This window comes from Dermochelys coriacea, chromosome 2, assembly GCF_009764565.3.
Source record: "Dermochelys coriacea isolate rDerCor1 chromosome 2, rDerCor1.pri.v4, whole genome shotgun sequence".
Classification (NCBI taxonomy): Eukaryota; Metazoa; Chordata; order Testudines; family Dermochelyidae; genus Dermochelys; species Dermochelys coriacea.
Genome location: NC_050069.1, coordinates 103,638,137 through 103,656,912, shown reverse-complemented (window position 1 = coordinate 103,656,912; position 18,776 = coordinate 103,638,137). Strand labels below are relative to the sequence as shown.

At 39.2% G+C, this 18,776-nt stretch overlaps 1 protein-coding gene across 10 annotated transcripts in view; it reads right to left on the bottom strand.

Moving 5' to 3' along the window:
- Positions 1-18,776, bottom strand: part of ZNF236 (zinc finger protein 236) — a 188,547-nt gene continuing 169,771 nt past the window's right edge. For 8 of the 10 annotated variants that reach the window (XM_043508220.1, XM_043508221.1, XM_043508219.1 and 5 more), the window contains 2 exons: positions 2,507-2,683; positions 1-2,199 (listed from right to left, as the gene is read on the bottom strand). In XM_043508220.1, the coding sequence (XP_043364155.1) occupies positions 2,072-2,199; positions 2,507-2,683 (305 nt within the window). In that variant the 3' untranslated portion in view covers positions 1-2,071. Of the gene's footprint in view, positions 2,200-2,506; positions 2,684-3,711; positions 3,894-18,776 lie in introns of those variants that run through there. The other 2 variants (XR_006278954.1, XR_006278953.1) reach the window with 1 other exon arrangement.

The following is an 18,776-nucleotide window of genomic DNA, read 5'->3' as shown; positions in this document are numbered from 1 at the left end:
AAAGTTGGAAAAAATTAATATTATTAACATTTCTGACTTAAATATTTCCACATAACAAAAATGTTATTTTTATGTCACCAGCTATATTACTTATATACATATGCAAAGAGTTAACAAAAGAAATAAGAGATTCCCTTTAAAAAACTACAGTGATTTCTTTCTTCAGGAATCTAAAATGACTAGGTCTTATAGCCGACAAGTATAGATAATATTTACCAAAAGGGGAAAAAAGTGTTTTTTGTATCTGAGAGCAAATAAAAGGCGATTATTTTTCAAACAGTAAAATAAAACCCAACTCTATTTTACATTACAATGTATCCAATACTGATCTAGAAGTACTCATATGAACTCGAAAACTTGATGAAATCTTCCTGCAATTGGGATTACTATTTACAAAATATACTGATCAGCCACACAGAGGCCCATATATTTGTGTATATACATACATATATATATACATACATACATATATATATACATACATATATATATATATACATATATATAAAAAACACACACATAAATAAATTCAAAGGAACAAAAAGTAAAAGTAAGCAAAGTTTTCTGTCTTTGGAATGTCTAAAACATGACTTAAGTTTTACTCCAGTGTTTCTTTGTTATGAATACACTTAAAAGTGGCACCTTGCAGAGCAGTACTAAGGCTATGTCTACACTTACAGCGGCAAGTAGAGTAAAGGCACTACACCTGTAGCTACATGCCATGGCAAAAGGCAGGTGGCATCCACTCGTCACTAAAGTGAGTAGCTACATACTGCTGTGTGTAGGCAGCAACGAAAAGGCTCTGGCAGTGGAGAAGCAGTGGGACACTACACTGCAGAAATTAGCAGCATAGACATGGGAGGCCCTGCTTGGAAATGCAGAGAGGTGTGTTGGATAGATACCCCGAGGGCTGAGATGTGTAGGGCACTCTACTCTACCCACCTAAGCCCTGCCTCACCATCTACACTGCTATTTATACCCCTGTACTCTACACACTGCCATAGCTGTAGATGTACCTTAAGTTAACTAGGTAGTTTTACTGAAAAAATAATTAAAAAACAAACAAAAAAACACCACAGTAAAATGCTTTCAGAGTTGATGCAAAAGAAAATAATGATGCTTTTACAGATTTAGAACTATACATGTCTACAGTACAGATTACTTTTATGTTAACTGAGGTGACCTGTACTGCAGCTTACTTCCAGTCTACTATTAAAATGTACAATTTTAGGTAACCTCCCAACTTTAATATATGGCTTGTGCTTTCCACAAATACTCAAGTATCTGCCTGCTGATCCTTATGGCAAACCTAAAAACAGGGGTGTTCAACCAGTTTAATCTCTTTTAGTTTGGATTTTCTTTGAGTATTTATTGCCGAGTTTGAAGCCTCAGACATTTTGATGGAAAAAAAAAACTAATGACCGTCTCTACAACTGGAATAGAAATAGTCTGGTCACCTCTCAAGAGATTAGCTACATAAATACCATTTAATGCAAGGGCAATTCACTTTTCAAAATTCCTCAAATGCACCAAAAGAAACTAAGAACAGAAATTTAACATTTTACTGTGCATTGTAAAAATCAATTCTGTACTGCATGCATCTCGATTGTAACACTTTTCTTTCTAACCTCAAATGTTTTTGCTATACATTAAAAAAATAAAAAAGTAAATGACAATTTTCATGGTTTTCCCATGAAGTTACTTTTCATCTTCTTTACTAATACAAGGGAATCACTCTTTCCTGATATGAAGTTCCAGTTAATTGTTCAACTAGATGTACTGGCTGTGGATTAGAAGATGAAACCGCACGTAGTATTACCTGAGTTCACTGATTTGTAGACAACTTAACACAGATTAATTGATGTTTTTTCAATATTTTCCCACAAGCTTACAAAAACAATGATTCTTTTTAAGTACTTTTTGTAAATAATTAAAAAAACTATAATATATTATTGTATTGTTAATATTTTCAATGCTTGAAGCATCAACTGTAAAATCCATATGCTTTACTTTTTTTCAAAACATATGTTGAGAAATTCAAGTCCTGAAAGCAAAGCTTTCAACTAAGGTGTCATCGAAAAACATTGCTTATACTCTGCCACTCATTTGAAGATTCTTGAACAACTTCTTCTAAATTCAAAGCATGATTAATATCTTCCCCTTCTTGTTCTTGCTGACTGGCAGATTCTTGTATAGTACCTATTGTAATACAACAGAGAAAGAAAGGAATGACTAATACAGATAACATCAGACTATTGCAAATACAACAAAAACAAGGAATGAGGAATATGCACACATTATTTTGGTTCATAAATCAGAAAATGTCCTTGATATGGGAAAAAAAATCAAAGGGAATGGAGCATTTCACTAGAACTGTTTATCATCTACATTCTATGTTTTAGATCGTCCCCATCTACTGTACAGAGCAAAGGGGATACTGAAGCCACTCACTGATCTCTGCTTCAAAAAATGTGTGCTTAACGTTACTACATATCACGTTACCTACCAGCATAGCCATGAGCTCGTTTCATATGGAGTTTCATATTGCTTTTCTGTGTAAAGCCCATTGCACAGTAATCACATTTGTAAGGCCTCTCTCCTGTGTGCTTTTTCATGTGCACCTGAAGGGCACTCTTCTGGTTAAAAGCTTTATCACACAGTGTACACTGAAATGGACGTTCCCCTGCACAACAGAAAAATTTACATGGTAACTTTTCAGGTAACAAAACTACATGGGACAGAACACACTTATAATCCTTGAAGAAAGCATTAACATTTCTACTTTATATTCATGATTTCGTTAAGTTTGACAAATTTGTGTTTTAGAATACCAAGTTATAAAGAAGCTTACAAGTTTGATACTTTTTGCCCTACCTCAGAAAGATAATATAAATTAGGCCATTTTATTAATTTCTACAAAACTGAATTACTCTCAGACTTGAAAGTTGTGCCATTAAAAAATCATTTCTGCTAGATTTGCAATAAAATACCAAATGTGACCCCTGGCCTCTGTGCCAAGAGGTGAATGATCTCCATACAAGTAATATAAAAGCAAATAAACTTTTCCCTAATTTGCTAGACTTGTTTTTTATTTACAAGGATAAACACAATTTCAATTAGAACTTATTCATTTCTAAACAAATTTATTTACCCAAAACAGAGCATTACTTAGATGGTAGGTCTACACACATTTTATTTTTTTATATTATATATAAATTATAGCACAGTGCTATAGCTCTGCTATAGTCAATGGATGTGTGTGTGTGTGTGTGTGTGTGTGTGTATCAAATAGTCTGTTTTCTTTAACGGTTTATGAAGCACTGTTTAAATATACAAATGTAAAGTATTTTTCTTATTGAAAAGTGCAATCAAAGAAAAATCAGAAAATTTCTTATATGGTAATCTTATGTTAGCAGCTTCCCTCTTCATTAATCACAAATGGGTAAATGCTAGCCCAACCAGGGTGGATAAAATTTTTGATTTTAAAAAATGATTTTTTTAAGTTACATCCGTTTTTTTAATTGGATTTTTGTTTAAATTAAATTCATTTTTCTTTTAAAAAATAAACCTATTTAAAATTTCAACATATATTAAAGCCCAAACTTACTATAATATAGTAAAGCCATTAAATTAAAAAAATATTTAAGCAGTAAATATTTGCCACTGAAGTTTTAAAGTAAGTCAGTCAAGTCTAAATCACTGGCTAAGCACCTGGAACCAGAGTTTGCCGAAATGCTAAACCAGCTTTTGACAGCAGTAGCCTCTTCTGCAGATGCAGAAGTATTTTCTTCATTTTGATTGATTCAACAAGTTTAGTTCAATAACTAGTTCATTCCAAGTTGAGAAATTGATTGGGAATTGAAAAGCAGCAAAACTCTTCTTCCTCTTTCAACCTATGAATAAAAACTAGGTGAGAGGATGAGATCTATTACTACTTAAACCTTGAAGACGTGGTAACCAGAAACAATCAGTTCAATTCACTAACTATAGATTATACCTCCTTTGTTTAACAGATCAATTTCTTCAACTGCAAAACATGTTTCGATAAACTTTGTTTTCTTATGTATTCTTCATATTTAAGGTAGTTTTATCTAATTAATAAAATACCATTTTAAAATTCTGGTTTTGTTAATTTTCAATTGAATTTTAATTTCCATCCAAACAGAGGTTGATAAAATCATAAATACAAATTAATTATAATGCAGTAAATAGGAAATGCATTATTCACAGTTTTCCAACATAATACAAAACATAAAAATAAAGAATCTGAAAAAATATATGTTAAGTTATATAACTGCTTAAATAAATGTATTTAGACAGAGTATCCTCCTGGTTAGCAAAAAGAAGTACTAAATTTGTTGAAAAGGCTATATTAAATTGCAAATTAACATGTTTTAATGGTTATCAATCAATGGGAATGAACCTCTAACTAAAAAATAAAAAGCAAAACAAAAATGAATTATTTAAATCAAGATCTCCTGCTTGCTGACTTAAATGATTTAAATCAATCCACCCTGACCTCCAGCTATAGAAATTAAGAGGCAGTCCAGTGATTTTGCTCGAGGCTCAAGGACTATGCCCTGCCCTTCATCTTAGGCCACCAGAAAAATTCTTCCAAAGCTGAAGAAACACTGTAGCAACCAATTATTAGCATCAAGACAACCTGATATAATGCATTAATTAACCTTAAGAGAATATGTCTACATTTTCCTTTAGAGAAAGATTTCCATTTTTAGTCTGGTCATTTACTAGACTATCCGAGTGGACTGAATGACGAGAAAAGCTACGCAACAGAAAGACAATTATCAGGTAAATTACATATTCTGTTGCTCAACTTCTCTCCTCATTCATCACTAACAGAAGTAGCGAGCAGTGAATCACAGAAGCATGGGGAAAAAAAAGCAGTGTTTTAATGATATAGTAGAACAACAGGCAGGAATGACAAGGCAGTATGTGGGAAACAACACAGCAGTACCTTCCGACCAAAGGAAGCAAAGGAATGGAAACACTTACTTGTAAAATCATCCTCAGACTAGGCTCATGACCTGTGAATAAGTTCTGCCAGTTGCTTAGCGTACTAGCTGGTGCATGACTTTAACCACTTGCCTGCAGCAATTCTGAGGCCCTAAGGCCTTAGCATTTTGGACTGAGACACTTGGCATGTGAACTCGATAGGTTTGAAATATATTGTATAACAGTGATGAGGTAGAATGTAAAGAAATAAGAAGTGATGCAATGGATAAGACAGAGTCCGTCTGGGCAAAAATTACATTGGGGAAGATAACTAGTAGAGCCTCTCTTACGATAGTGCTTGGGGTGTGCTATAGACCTCCGGGATCTAATTTGGATATGGATAGAGCCCTTTTTAATGTCTTTAATAAAGGAAATACTAATGGAAACTGCGTGATCATGGGAGACTTTAACTTCCCAGATATAGACTGGAGGACCAGTGCTAGTAATAATAATAGGGCTCAGATTTTCCTAGGTGCGATAGCTGATGGATTCCTTCATCAAGTAGTTGCTGAACTGACTAGAGGGGATGCCATTTTAGATTTAATTTTGGTGAGTAGTGAGGACCTCATAGAAGAAATGGCTGTAGGGGACAATCTTGGCTCAAGTGATCATGAGCTAATTCAGTTCAAACTAAATGGAAGGATTAACAAAAATAAATCTGCAACTAGAGTTTTTGATTTCAAAAGGGCTGATTTTCAAAAATTAAGGAAATTAGTTAGGAAAGTGGATTGGACTGAAGAATTTATGGATCTAAAGGTAGAGGAGGCCTGGGATTACTTTAAATCAAAGCTGCAGAAGCTATCGGAAGCCTGTATCCCAAGAAAGGGGAAAAAATTCATAGGCAGGAGTTGTAGACCAAGCATCTTAGAGAGGTGATTAAGAAGAAGCAGAAAGCATACAGGGAGTGGAAGATGGGAGGGATCAGCAAGGAAAGCTACCTTATTGAGATCAGAACATGTAGGGATAAAGTGAGACAGGCTAAAAGTCGAGTAGAGTTGGACCTTGCAAAGGAATTTAAAACCAATAGTAAAAGGTTCTATAGCCATATAAATAAGAAGAAAACTAAGAGAGAATAAGTGGGGCCACTAAACACTGAGGATGGAGTGGAGGTTAAAGATAATCTAGGCATGGCCCAATATCTAAACAAATACTTTGCCTCAGTCTTTAATAAGGCTAAAGATGATCTTAGGGATAATGGTAGCATGACAAATGGGAATGAGGATATGGAGGTAGATATTACCATACCTGAGATAGAAGCGAAACTCAAACAGCTTAATGAGACTAAATTGGGGGGCCCAGACAACCTTCATCCAAGAATATTAAAGGAATTGGCACCTGAAAGTGCAAGCCCATTAGCAAGAATTTTTAATGAATCTGTAAACTCAGGAGCTGTACCGAATGATTGGAGAATTGCTAATAGAGTTCCTATTTTTAAGAAAGGAAAAAAAAGTGATCCGCATAACTACAGGCCAGTTAGTTTAACACCTGTAGTATGCAAGGTCCTGGAAAAAATTTTGAAGGAGAAATTAGTTAAGGACATTGAAGTCAATGGTAAATGGGACAAAATACAACATGGTTTTACAAAAGGTAGATCGTGCCAAACCAACCTGATCTCCTTCTTTGAAAAAGTAACAGATTTTTTAGATAAAGGAAACACAGTGGATCTAATTTACCTAGATTTCAGTAAGGCGTTTGATACCGTGCCACATGGGGAATTATTAGTTAAATTGGAGAAGATGGGGATCAATATGAACATAAAAAGGTGGATAAGGAATTGGTTAAAGGGGAGACTCCAACGGGTCCTATTGAAAGGCGAACTGTCAGGCTGGAGGGAGGTTACCAGTGGAGTTCCTCAGGGATCGGTTTTGGGACCAACCTTATTTAATCTTTTTATTACTGACCTTGGCACAAAAAGTGGGAGTGTGCTAATAAAGTTTGCAGATGATACAAAGCTGGGAGGTATTGCCAATTCGGAGAAGGATCAGGATATTATACAGGAGGATCTGGATGACCTTGTAAACTGGAGTAATAATAATAGGATGAAATTTAATAGTGAAAAGTGTAAGGTTATGTATTTAGGGATTAATAACAAGAATTTTAGTTATAAGTTGGGGATGCATCAATTAGAAGTAACGGAAGAGGAGAAGGACCTTGGAGTATTGGTTGATCATAGGATGACTATGAGCTGCCAATGTGATATGGCTGTGAAAAAAGCTAATGCGGTTTTGGGATGCATCAGGAGAGGTACTTCCAGTAGGGATAAGGTGGTTTTAGTACCATTATACAAGGCACTGGTGAGACCTCACCTAGAATACTGTGTGCAGTTCTGGTCTCCCATCTTTAAAAAGGATGAATTCAAACTGGAGCAGGTACAGAGAAGGATTACTAGGATGATCCGGGGAATGGAAAACTTGTCTTATGAAAGGAGACTTAAGGAGCTTGGCTTGTTTAGCCTAACTAAAAGAAGGTTGAGGGGAGATATGATTGCTCTCTATAAATATATCAGAGGGATAAATACAGGAGAGGGAGAGGAATTATTTCAGCTCAGCACCAATGTGGACACAAGAACAAATGGGTATAAACTGGCCACCAGGAAGTTTAGACTTGAAATTAGACGAAGGTTTCTAACCATCAGAGGAGTGAAGTTTTGGAATAGCCTTCCAATGGAAGCAGTGGGGGCAAAAGATCTATCTGGCTTTAAGAGTCTACTTGATAAGTTTATGGAGGAGATGGTATGATGGGATAATGTGATTTTTGTAATTAATTGATCTTTAAATATTCAGGGTAAATAGGCCTAATCCCCTGAGATGGGATATTAGAAGGATGAGATCCGAGTTACCCAGGAAAGATTTTTTTGTAGTATCTGGCTGGTGAATCTTGCCCATATGCTCAGGGTTTAGCTGATTGCCATATTTGGGGTTGGGAAGGAATTTTCCTCCAGGGCAGACTGGAGAGGCCCTGGAGGTTTTTTGCCTTCCTCTGTAGCATGGGGCACGGGTCACTTGAGGGAGGCTTCTCTGCTCCTTGAAGTCTTTAAACTACGATTTGAGGACTTCAATAGCTCAGACATAGGTGAGGTTTTTTGCAGCAGTGAGTGGGTGAGATTCTGTGGCCTGCATTGTGCAGGAGGTCGGACTGGATGATCAGAATGGTCCCCTCTGACCATAGTATCTATGAATCTATATCTTTTAAGTCCCATGAAAGCCCATTTATGTGATATTCTTCCAAAGGAGTACTAACGGTTAGAACAAAATGATGGAAGAACTATTTTCCAGGAACAGTGGAAAAAGGAACTTACTTGAACAGAAAATTTTCTGAAGCTACAAGAGTAATTTTATATTTATGACAACCGCAGCGTGGTTCTTGTAGAGACAGGAATCAATTCCAAAAACTATCTATTAGAGGTAATGAGAGCAGATCAGAGGCTCTCACTGTTTAATCTTGGCATGATATCAAGAGAGAGTCTGATTCTACCACGACACAAAAAATAGGATGGTACCATATTTCTATGTGCTTGGTTGTAGGATCCCGACCTCCCATTGGAGAACAATAGGTGGTGAGATCACAGAACTTTGAGATTTTATTTACCTTCCGCTAGTGTTTCTTTCACATTCTTCTGGAACAGTGATATCGGCGCCAATGCTATTGTCAGGATATTGGACTCAATGGAACCACTGGTTGATCCCATATGGCCATGTCTGGGGAGTGAGGTTGGGGTTTGTGTGGGTTTTTTTGGGGGTGGGGGGTAAGAGGAGGTTGTTCAGAGACATCACTGAAAGAGCTGCTGAAGTTAACTAAAAGGACGTGTACTCTGAGATGTTGGAAATTTGCCTTCTAGATATGCTCCCCACCGTACAAAACTTGCTCACGCAGTGAATATGCAATGGTCCAGAATGACAATTAGGTTGACTTTCTGCTTTCTGACTTTCTTTGTACTTAAACTGCCAAGTCAGAAGCCATTGCTCATCACAGATCACATCAAAGGTTTGACAAGGTCAGCACATGAGATGTTCAACTCCAGGCAAGGATTATACTCCTAAATGAACCACCTGCTTACCATCAACTAGGTTTTCCTTACTAAGTATATGAAAAACCTCTGGTCTGAATGGCTATAGTTGAGGCTTTGAAATTGCAGCACTGTATGTCCTCTCTCTTATGGTCCGTTGGAAAAAAGCTGCCTTCTGAAGGAGTGCCTGTCCTTCACTGGAGAAGCTATTGCTGCACTAACCTTAGGTTTCCAAAACATATTACATGTCTTTGTTATACAACATTTAGTTTAAAATTTAGTTTTGATCAGACATCTTCATTTGGATCCCAAGATGATCTCAAAGGAGGTGGCTAAGGAAAACCTTCTATTTAATAATGTTTGAAAGAGAAGATACTTTGTTGCACGTCACTGTCCTCTTGTCCGGCCTTGCACGTGGTGGTGCATGTGGTACTTCCCCAGGCTGTTTACATGGGGAGATAGCATGCTATTGATCCTGGCTTGGAGGACTACTCAGCTGAGGAGGGATACTGGTACAAATACCTCATCTCAATTGTAGAAGTAGCTTGCTAGATGTCCCCAGGAACATGAAAGGTTGCCTGCTTGCTCCCCCAGGATAGCTAGCATCCAAGTATTGTAGGCGCAACCTAGCTCCCCTCAGACCTTTATTCAGTAAATCAGGATAATTTTGAACACAGAAAGGGATTTCTCACTTCACCACTTTAATCCCATGCAGCTTTGTGGGGAGTGGAATGTCACATATCACAGTCAGCATGGATTTGTGAAGAAAAAATTGTGTCAAACCAACCCAATAGCTTTTTTTGACAGAGTAACAAGCATTGTGGATATGGAGGAGGCAGCAGACGTGGTATTTCTTGACTTTAGTAAAGTTTTTGATACTGTCTCGCATGACCTTCTCATAAACAAACTAGGGAAATGCAACCTAGATGGAGCTACTATAAGGTGGGTGCAAAACTGGTTGAAAAACCATTCCCAGAGTAGTTATCAGTGGTTCACAGTCATGGTGGAAGGACATAATGAGTGGGATCCCACAGGGATCAGTTCTGGGTCTGGTTCTATTCAATATCTTCATCAATGATTTAGAGAATGGCATAGAGAATACACTTATGAAGTCTGTGGAAGATACCAAGCTGGGAGGGGTTGCAAGTTGTCATAAACATAAGGGTAACCTAAAATTCCTCCTTACCTGTAAGGGGTTAAGAAGCTCAAATAACCTGGTTGGCACCTGACCAAAGGAACCAATGAGGACAAAAGATACTTTCAAATCTGGGTGAGGGGAGCAGCTTTGTTTTGGATTCTTTGTTTCTGTGTTCGTGTGCTCTTGGGACTAAGAGGGACCAGACATCAATCCATGTTCTCCAAATCATTCTGAACCAGTCTCTCATATTACCGAAATTGTAAGTACAGCCAGGCAAGGCATATTAGTTTATCTTTGTTTTCTCAACTTGTGAATTTTCCCTTTGCTAGAGGGAGGTTTATCCTGGTTTATCCTTTTTTTTTGTAATTTTAAAGTTTTGCCTAGAGGGGAATACTCTGTGTTTTGAATCTGATTACCCTGTAAAGTATTTACCATCCTGATTTTACAGAGGTGATTCTTTTACTTTGTCTTTAAATAAAATCCTTCTTTTAAGAACCTGACTGATTTTTTTCCATTTTTCCAAGACCAGGGGTTTGGGTTTTTGATCGTTTTGTAACCAATTGGTTAGGATATATGCTCAAGCCTTTCTCAGGAAAGGGGTGTAGGCTTGGAGAAATATTTTGGGGGAATAGGACTCCAAGTGGTCCCTTCCCTGATTGTTTATTAAATCACTTGGTGTAGCAGCGATCCCAAGGCAAGAAAGGAATCTATGCCTTGGGGAAATTTTAACCTAAGCTGGTAAGAATAAGCTTAGGGGATCTTTCATGTGGGTCCCCACATCTGTACCCCAGAGTTCAGAGTGGGGAAGGAACCCTGACACAAGTGCTTTGGAGAATAGGATTAAAATTCAAAATGGTCTGGACAAACTGGAGAAATGGTCTGACGTAAACAGCATGAAATTCAATAAGGACAAATGCAAAGTACTCCGTTAAGTAAGGAACAATGAGCTGCACACATACAAAATGGGAAAAGACTGCTTAGGAAGGAGTACTGCAGAAAGGGATCTGGGGGTCATAGTGGATCACAAGCTAAATAAGAGTCAACAGTGTAACGCTGTTGCAAAAAAAGCAAACATCATTGTGGGATGTATTAGCAGGAGTGTTGTAAGCAAGACATGAGAAGTAATTCTTCCGCTCTGCTTCTGCACTGATTAGGCCTCAACTGGAGTATCATGTCCAGTTCTGGGGATCACATTTCAGGAAGGATGTGGAAAAATTGGAGAGAGTCCAGAGAAGAGCAACAAAAATGATTAAAGGTCTAGAAAACATGACCTACGAGGGAAGACTTAAAAAATTGGATTTGCTTAGTCTGGAAAAGAGAAGACTGAGGGGGGACATGATAACAGTTTTCAAGTACATAAAAGGTTATTACAAGAAGGAAGAAGAAAAATTGGAAGGACAAGAAGCAAAGGGCTTAAATTGCAGCAAGGGAGGTTTAGGTTCCTAACTGTCAGGGTGGTTAAGCACTGAAATAAATTGCCTACGGAGGTTGTGGAATCTCCATCATTGGAGATTTTTAAGAGCAGATTAAACAAACACCTGTCAGAAACGGTCTAGATAATACTTAGGCCTTGTCTACACTACAGGGAAAAGTCAATCTAAGCTATGCAATTTGAGTTACGTGAATAGCGTAACTCAAGTCGACGTAGCTTAGACCTACTTACCACAGGGTCCACACTATGCAATGGCGACTGGAAATGCTCTCCCGTAGACTCCCCTTACTCTTCTCAATCGGTGAAGTACAAGAGTCAACGGGAGAGTGATCTGCGATCGATTTAGCGGGGTCTTCACTAGACTGCTAAATCAACCGCGGATGCATCGATTGCTGCGTGTTGATCCCCCAGTAGGTGTAGACAAGCTCTTAGTCCTGCCATGAGTGCAGGGGACTGGACTAGATCACCTCTCAAGGTCCCTTCCAGTCCTATGATGCCTCTAATCTGCTCAGAGGCTGCCTCAAGTGTTCCTTTACACTTTAATATAGAGCCAGCTTGTGGAGTGGGAAAGGGGCAGAGAAAAGAGACAAAGAGATCCTTTCCCACCTTTCAGACTATGAGTCCCTTTCTCTGGCAAAGACAGGGTTTATGGCTGATGATCATAAGGCACAATTCCCACAATTGAAATATGAGTCACTTTCCCTAACAGAGAGGAGGTCCTTAGGCTGAAAGCCAGACAGACAATTCCCATTGCACCACATCCTGAGGCAAGGCTTCACAGGAGTGACCGGCTTTTCTACATGTCCACATACATGCTGGTAGGAGGGTATATTGAGTTTGATACAGAGCACCGATGTAGGAGAAAAGTCTCAGCAAACACTCCCGCAGGGGGAGAAGGGATTCAACCCTGGGGTTGCAATTGCACTCCACTTGTTATTAACAATATTAATTGCTCCTTTGCAAAAGTGATGCTTGCTTTTGCCTTTTTAGGACCTGTGTCTCTGGGATTTGCAAGACTTACCTCTGAATAACATGAAAATCCCCTGAGTCATAAGAGAAGGAAATGGAGTTGTGTAGGAGCCCTGCTTCTTTCAATAGGGAGCTGAGGACCACTTCAGTATCTTGTGGGCGGAGTAGAGAATTTTGGCTCCTTCTCAGGGATTTTTCCCTGTAGCCCACATCTGTGGTAGCCACATCACCCCACCCCACTCCCTGAGCAGGCTAGACAGTGTTCTCTTGATCTTTAAATTCTCTTCCTCTCTCTTTCTAAAGTGCTCAGAAGCTCCTGCTTGAGCTTTTCTGCATTGAGTCATGGCTCCTGGAAGCAAGAGAGGACTTGACTTGCGGATCAAAATCTGAGGCCTGTACCCTGGGGTCAGCTTGCTGTGAAGATGCAGTGTAAGATTTGTCCTTTGCAGAACCTGTAAATGCTGCCATAGGGAGCACTGTTTACATAACCTGGTGTTTGAAGACACTGCAATCCTGGAGACAAGGTTCTGCAGCAGATTGAAACCACCGGGCTGCCAAATACCTGCTCGGAGATAAGTCACTATTGCATGAAAATGAATAAAAATTAAAGTTATAAAACAAAATTGTCAGTAGAAACTGAGCCGCCAGAGGCAGAAAATCTGGTGGCCTGAGCTCAAAGCCAGGGCTTAGTCCTGGAGCCTCCTGCAACACAGTGCACCACCTCTGAATTGTACAAGTGAGGGGTATTAACCCATTAGTGATGAAGGATGAGAAACGATGTACATCAGAAATATAAAATATATCTTATAATAAAATTATTTTACATCACTTACCACCATAACACTTGAGACCATTTTTTCTATTTAAATATAGAAATTAAAGTCCTGAGAGCTATTCTCATGCAAATTCTACATTTTAAAATTTCATCTGAATGACACCTGATAGACTCCCAGCACTTCATCAAGAAAACTGCTCCTATAAACAGTTACATAGTATTTTTTTTTGGCGGTATTGCGGAAGACTCAATTAGAAGAAAGCAATTTTCTCAAAATTATATTACCTAATTCATCTATAAACATCCTTTGGAATCCCTGGATGTCTCTATTACAAGTATTCATTGGTTTCTACTTAGTGAACCAATCACATTTCAGACTACTTTAATTTTATTTCTTCATGAACAGCAAGTGAAATTGTAGTTAGAAACCATTTAGAAATCTAGCTACTGTGACTAGAAAAAAGGCCAACAAGCTAAAATGGAACAAGAAGCCCAAAGTTCCCTTTTATTTTGGGATATCAAGAAATATCAGAGGTAAAAACTTTTTGCCTGATAACACGAAGGGACTTTTTCTATTGGTTCCAACTGAAGCATGAATGGACACTGTCACCTAGTACTCTCTCATGAGAGAGGTTCATGGAAAAGGATGGGGGAGAAGGAGGTAGTGTAGTATGGAGTGAAACTGAATAGAATAACTTCACTAATTTCCAAAATTCACTTATCTGAGACAATTCCAGTCCATGTCACTCAAAAGAAGGATGAAACGTACTCAGAGGGGACTGAAGGAGGGAATAAGTCCACAAAGCATGATTCAAGGTTCTTATTAATTGGTTTTGTGTAAAATGGTCTAATTTAGGTATTGTAACTAAAATTGCAACTTGAAAATCAATTAATAAGGAGTATAGCAGTAGGAATATACTTCCAACCACTTGACCAGGATGGTGAATGACTGTGAAACGCTCAAGGAGATTAAAGAGACTACAAAAACAGAAAACCCCATAATAAGGGGGATTTCAACTATCCCCATGCTTACTGGTATGTCTCACCACAAGGCAAGATGCAGAGATAAAATTTCTAGACACCATTAATGACTGCTTCTTGAAGCAGCCAGTCCTGGAAACCACAAGAGGAGAGGCAATTTTTGATTTAGTCCTAAATGGAGTATAGGATCTGGTCCAAAAGGTGAATATAGCTGAACCACATGGTGATAAATGTAATTTAATTTAACATTCGGAGGGTGGAAGCAGGGAAGAATAGCAAAAAAACCCCACCATAATAGAATTTAACTTCAAAAAGGGGGAACTATACAAAAAATGAGCAGACAGTTAAATGGAAATGAAAAGGAACAGTCAGAAGAGTTAAATGCCTGCAAGCTGCATGGAAAAACATTAATACAGGGTAAACTAAATGTATACCCCAAATAAAAAACAAAAACAGTAAGAGGACCAAAATAATACCAACATGGCTAAACAGCAGAGTAAAAGAGGCAGCTAGAGCAAAAAGGCATCTTTTAAAAAATGAAAGTCAAATCCTACAGAGGAAAACAGAAAGGAGCGTAAAGTCCAGAAGGTCAAGTGTGAAAGTATAATTAGGCAGATCAAAAAATAATGTGAAGAACAAATAGCAAAACACACAAAAACTAACAGTAATTTTTTTAAAAGTACATCAGATGCAGGAAGCCTGCCAACAATGAGAGGGGTCACTGCACAATCATGGTATTAAAGGAGCACTCAAGAAAGATGAGGCCATTGTGGAGAAGCTAAATGAATTCTTTCCTTCAGTCTTCATTGCAGAGAATGGGAGGGAGATTCCCAAACCTGAGCCATTCTTTTTAAATGACAAATCTGAGGAATTGTCGCACACCGAGGTGTCAGTAGAGTATATTTTCGAGCAAATTGATAAATTAAACAGTAATAAGTCACTAGGACCAGATGGTATTCCCCCAAGACTTTTGAAGGAACTCAGATAAGATACTGAAGAACTCACTGTGGAAAATAACCTATGGATTAAATCAGCCTCTGTACCAGATGACTGGAGGATTGCTCACATAATGCAGATTTAAAAGAAAAAAGGCTCCAGAAACAATTCTAGCAAATAAAGGCTGGTAAGCCTAACTTCAGTACCAGACAAACTGGTTGAAACTATCGTAAAGAATAGAATTATCAGACACATAGATGAACACAATATATTGGGGAAGAGTCAACATTGCTTTTGTAAAGGAAAATCATGCCTCACCTATCTATTAGAATTCTTTGAGGGTGTCAATAAGCATGTGGACAAGGGTGATCCAGTTGGTATAGTGTATCTTGATTTTTGGAAAGCCTTTACCAAGGTCCCTCTCCAAAGGCTCTTAAGCAAAGTAAGCAGTCATGGGATAACAGGAAAGGTCCTTTCAAGGATCAGTAACTGGTTGAAAGACAGACAGCAAAGAGTAGGAATAAAGGGTCAGTTTCCACAATGGAAAGAAGTAAATGGCAGGGTCCCCCAAGGATCTGTACTGGGACTTGTGGGGTTCAACATATTCATAAATCATCTGCAAAAGGAGGTAAAAAGTGAAGTGTCTATGTTTCCTGATGATACAAAATTACTCAAGGCAGTTAAGCCCAAAGCTGACTGTGAAGAATTGCAAAGAGATCTCACAAAACTGGATGACTAGGCAACAAAACGTCAGATGAAATTCAATTTTGACAAATGCAAAATAATGCACACTGAAATAATCCCAACTATACATACAAAATGATGGTGTCTAAATTAGCTGTAATCACTCAAGACAGACACCTTGCAGTCATCATAGCTAGTTCTCTGAGAACATCTGCTCTATGTGCAGCGGCAGACAAAAGAAGATAATAAAATATCAGGAACCGTTAAGGAAAGGAATACATAATATGATAGAAACGATCATGCCATTATATAAATCCATGGTATGCCTTCATCTTGAAGGCTATGTGCAGTTCTCATTGCCCCATCTCAAAAACAATACATTAGAACCGGAAAAGTTATACAGAAGGGCAACAAAAACGTTTAGGGGTATGGAACAGCTTCCATATGAAAAGAGATGAAAAAGACTAAGACTGTTTGGCTCAGGAGAGAGCTGACTAAGGGGGGATACGATAGAGATCTTTAAATAATGAATGTGTGGAGAAAGTGAATAGGGAAATGTTATTTACCCCTTTACATAACAAGAACCAATGGGGTATACACAATGAAATAACCAAGTAGTACTCTTCACACAATGCACAGCCAGCCTGTGGAACTCATTGCCAGGGGATGTTGTGAAGGCCAAAAGTATAACTGAGTTCAAAAAGGCATTAGATAAATTCATGAAAGATATGGCCAACAATGGCTATTAGCCAAGATGGTTAGGGACATAACCCATGCTCCAGCTGTCCCTAAACCTCTGACTGCCAGAAGCTGGGAACAGACAATAGGGGACTGATAACTCTATAATTTCCCTGTCCATTTTCTCTGAAGCATCTGGCACTATTCACTTTCGGAAGACAGGATATTGGGCTAGATGGACCATGTTCTGACCCAGTATGGCCATTGTGTTCATGAATATACCCATATAATCTCAAAAACATGAGTTCACTGAAAACCGAGAGCCTGATGTCACAGAAGCATATCTTTGTTTCCGGAGTTTGGAATTATAATCTAAGCATCTGAATTGGTAAAGAAAATTTAAGAGAACATTTATACAAAATAAATGTAGTTGGTCACTTATTTTCTGTATTTCCTTTATTATTTCAACAATTAATGTATGACTATTAGGGCTGTCAAGTGATTAAAAAATTAATCGTGATTAATCATGTGATAAAAAAATTAATTTCAATTAATTGCACTGTTAAACAGTAATAGAATACCATTTATTTAAATATTTTTGGATGTTTTCTACCAAGTGTACAGTGCTCACTTTATTTTTACTACAATCATTTGCACTGTAAAAAAAAAAACTTCAGTTCACCTCATTGAAGTACTGTAGTGCAATCTCTATCATGAAAATTGAACTTACAAATGTAAAATTATGTAAAAAGAAAATAACTACACTTAACAATAAAACAATGTCAAACTTTAGAGCCTACAAGTCCACTCAGTCCTATTTCTTGTTCAGCCGATCACTCAGACAAACAAGCATTCAGTGTTGGAGGAGGACAGGGGAGGGAGGAAGTAAGCAATGACTTGTGCAGGAGAAAAGCCTGGGAAGACAGGGGGTAACAATGGGGAGGAGTAAGCAATAATTTGTGCAGGAGGGTGAGGAAGGTGTCTTTCTGCTGCTTCTGGAAGGGTGGTTTCTGGTACTGGGCTTACCAGGCTTGAGTCCTTTCACTGAGCTATGTGGGCTCCCTTCACCTGAGTGAGCCTTTGTTTGCAAGGGAGGCTGGATTTTACCTCAGGGACTTATCATACTGCACGGGAGGAGAGTCTGGTGCAGGGAGGCTGAGCTGGCCAGGCCCATGTTCTCTATGGGTTATCCCCGGAGTGAACGGCCGGCTAAAGGCAATGGGGCACGACGCAGGGGGGTTGGTCCTGCGAGTGAGGGGCTGGACAGGAACAATACGTCCCATTTTGGCCAGGACAGTCCCCTTTTTCAGCTCTGTCCCAGCTGTCCCTACTTTTTCACCAAAATTGGGTATTTGTCCCGGATACAAGGCAGAACAGAGTGGTGGCTGCTGCCTGGTGATCAGCTGAAGGCAGCACTGCCCGCCAGCAGGAAAGTGGAGAAATCTGCTGCTGGCAGGCAGTGCTAGCTTCAGAGCTGACCCCTGGGCGGCGCAGAACTTGAGGGTCGGGGGGGGAGGGGGACGGACGGAGAAAGAGAGATCAGCCTCAGACATGGAAGGCACAGAGCTCAGGGAGGGGAAAGATAAGCCTCAGCTGGGGGAAGCATGGAGCTTTGGGGGGGGTGTCAGCCCCAGCTGCAAGTGGCACAGGCTCGGGGGGGGGTCAGCCCCAACCCCGAGTGGCATGGGGCTCAGGAGGGGGGCAGTCAGACCCAACTGCAGGTGGCACAGGGATGAGAGCGGGGGTCAGCCCCAGGCCCTGGAAGCACGGGGAGGGCAGCTTGGGCAAGCCCTGCAAGGGGGAGGGGCAGCTCCAGCGAGCCCCTGGCCATCCTGTTTTTACTTTAAAAAATATGGTCACCTGGGGGCAGGGGTGCATGTGTCAACATCTCTACTTCTCCGCTGGAGCAGAGAAGAGAACCACTTCTTTCTCTAGCCTCTTCTCTTCCAGCCCCCTGGTGGCAGCTTGCGTTACTGCACCTGATCGACAGGGCTCCAGAGCAGCTCATGCTGCCCTCCTGCCCAGAGGGTCTGTGATTAACATGTGTTAAAAAAAAATAACGCATTAATTGTGCTGTGCATTAACAATTAACAGCAGTTAATTGACAGACCTAGTGACTATATTTCCTCTTATCAATTCAATCTCTCCTTCTCTATTACTTACT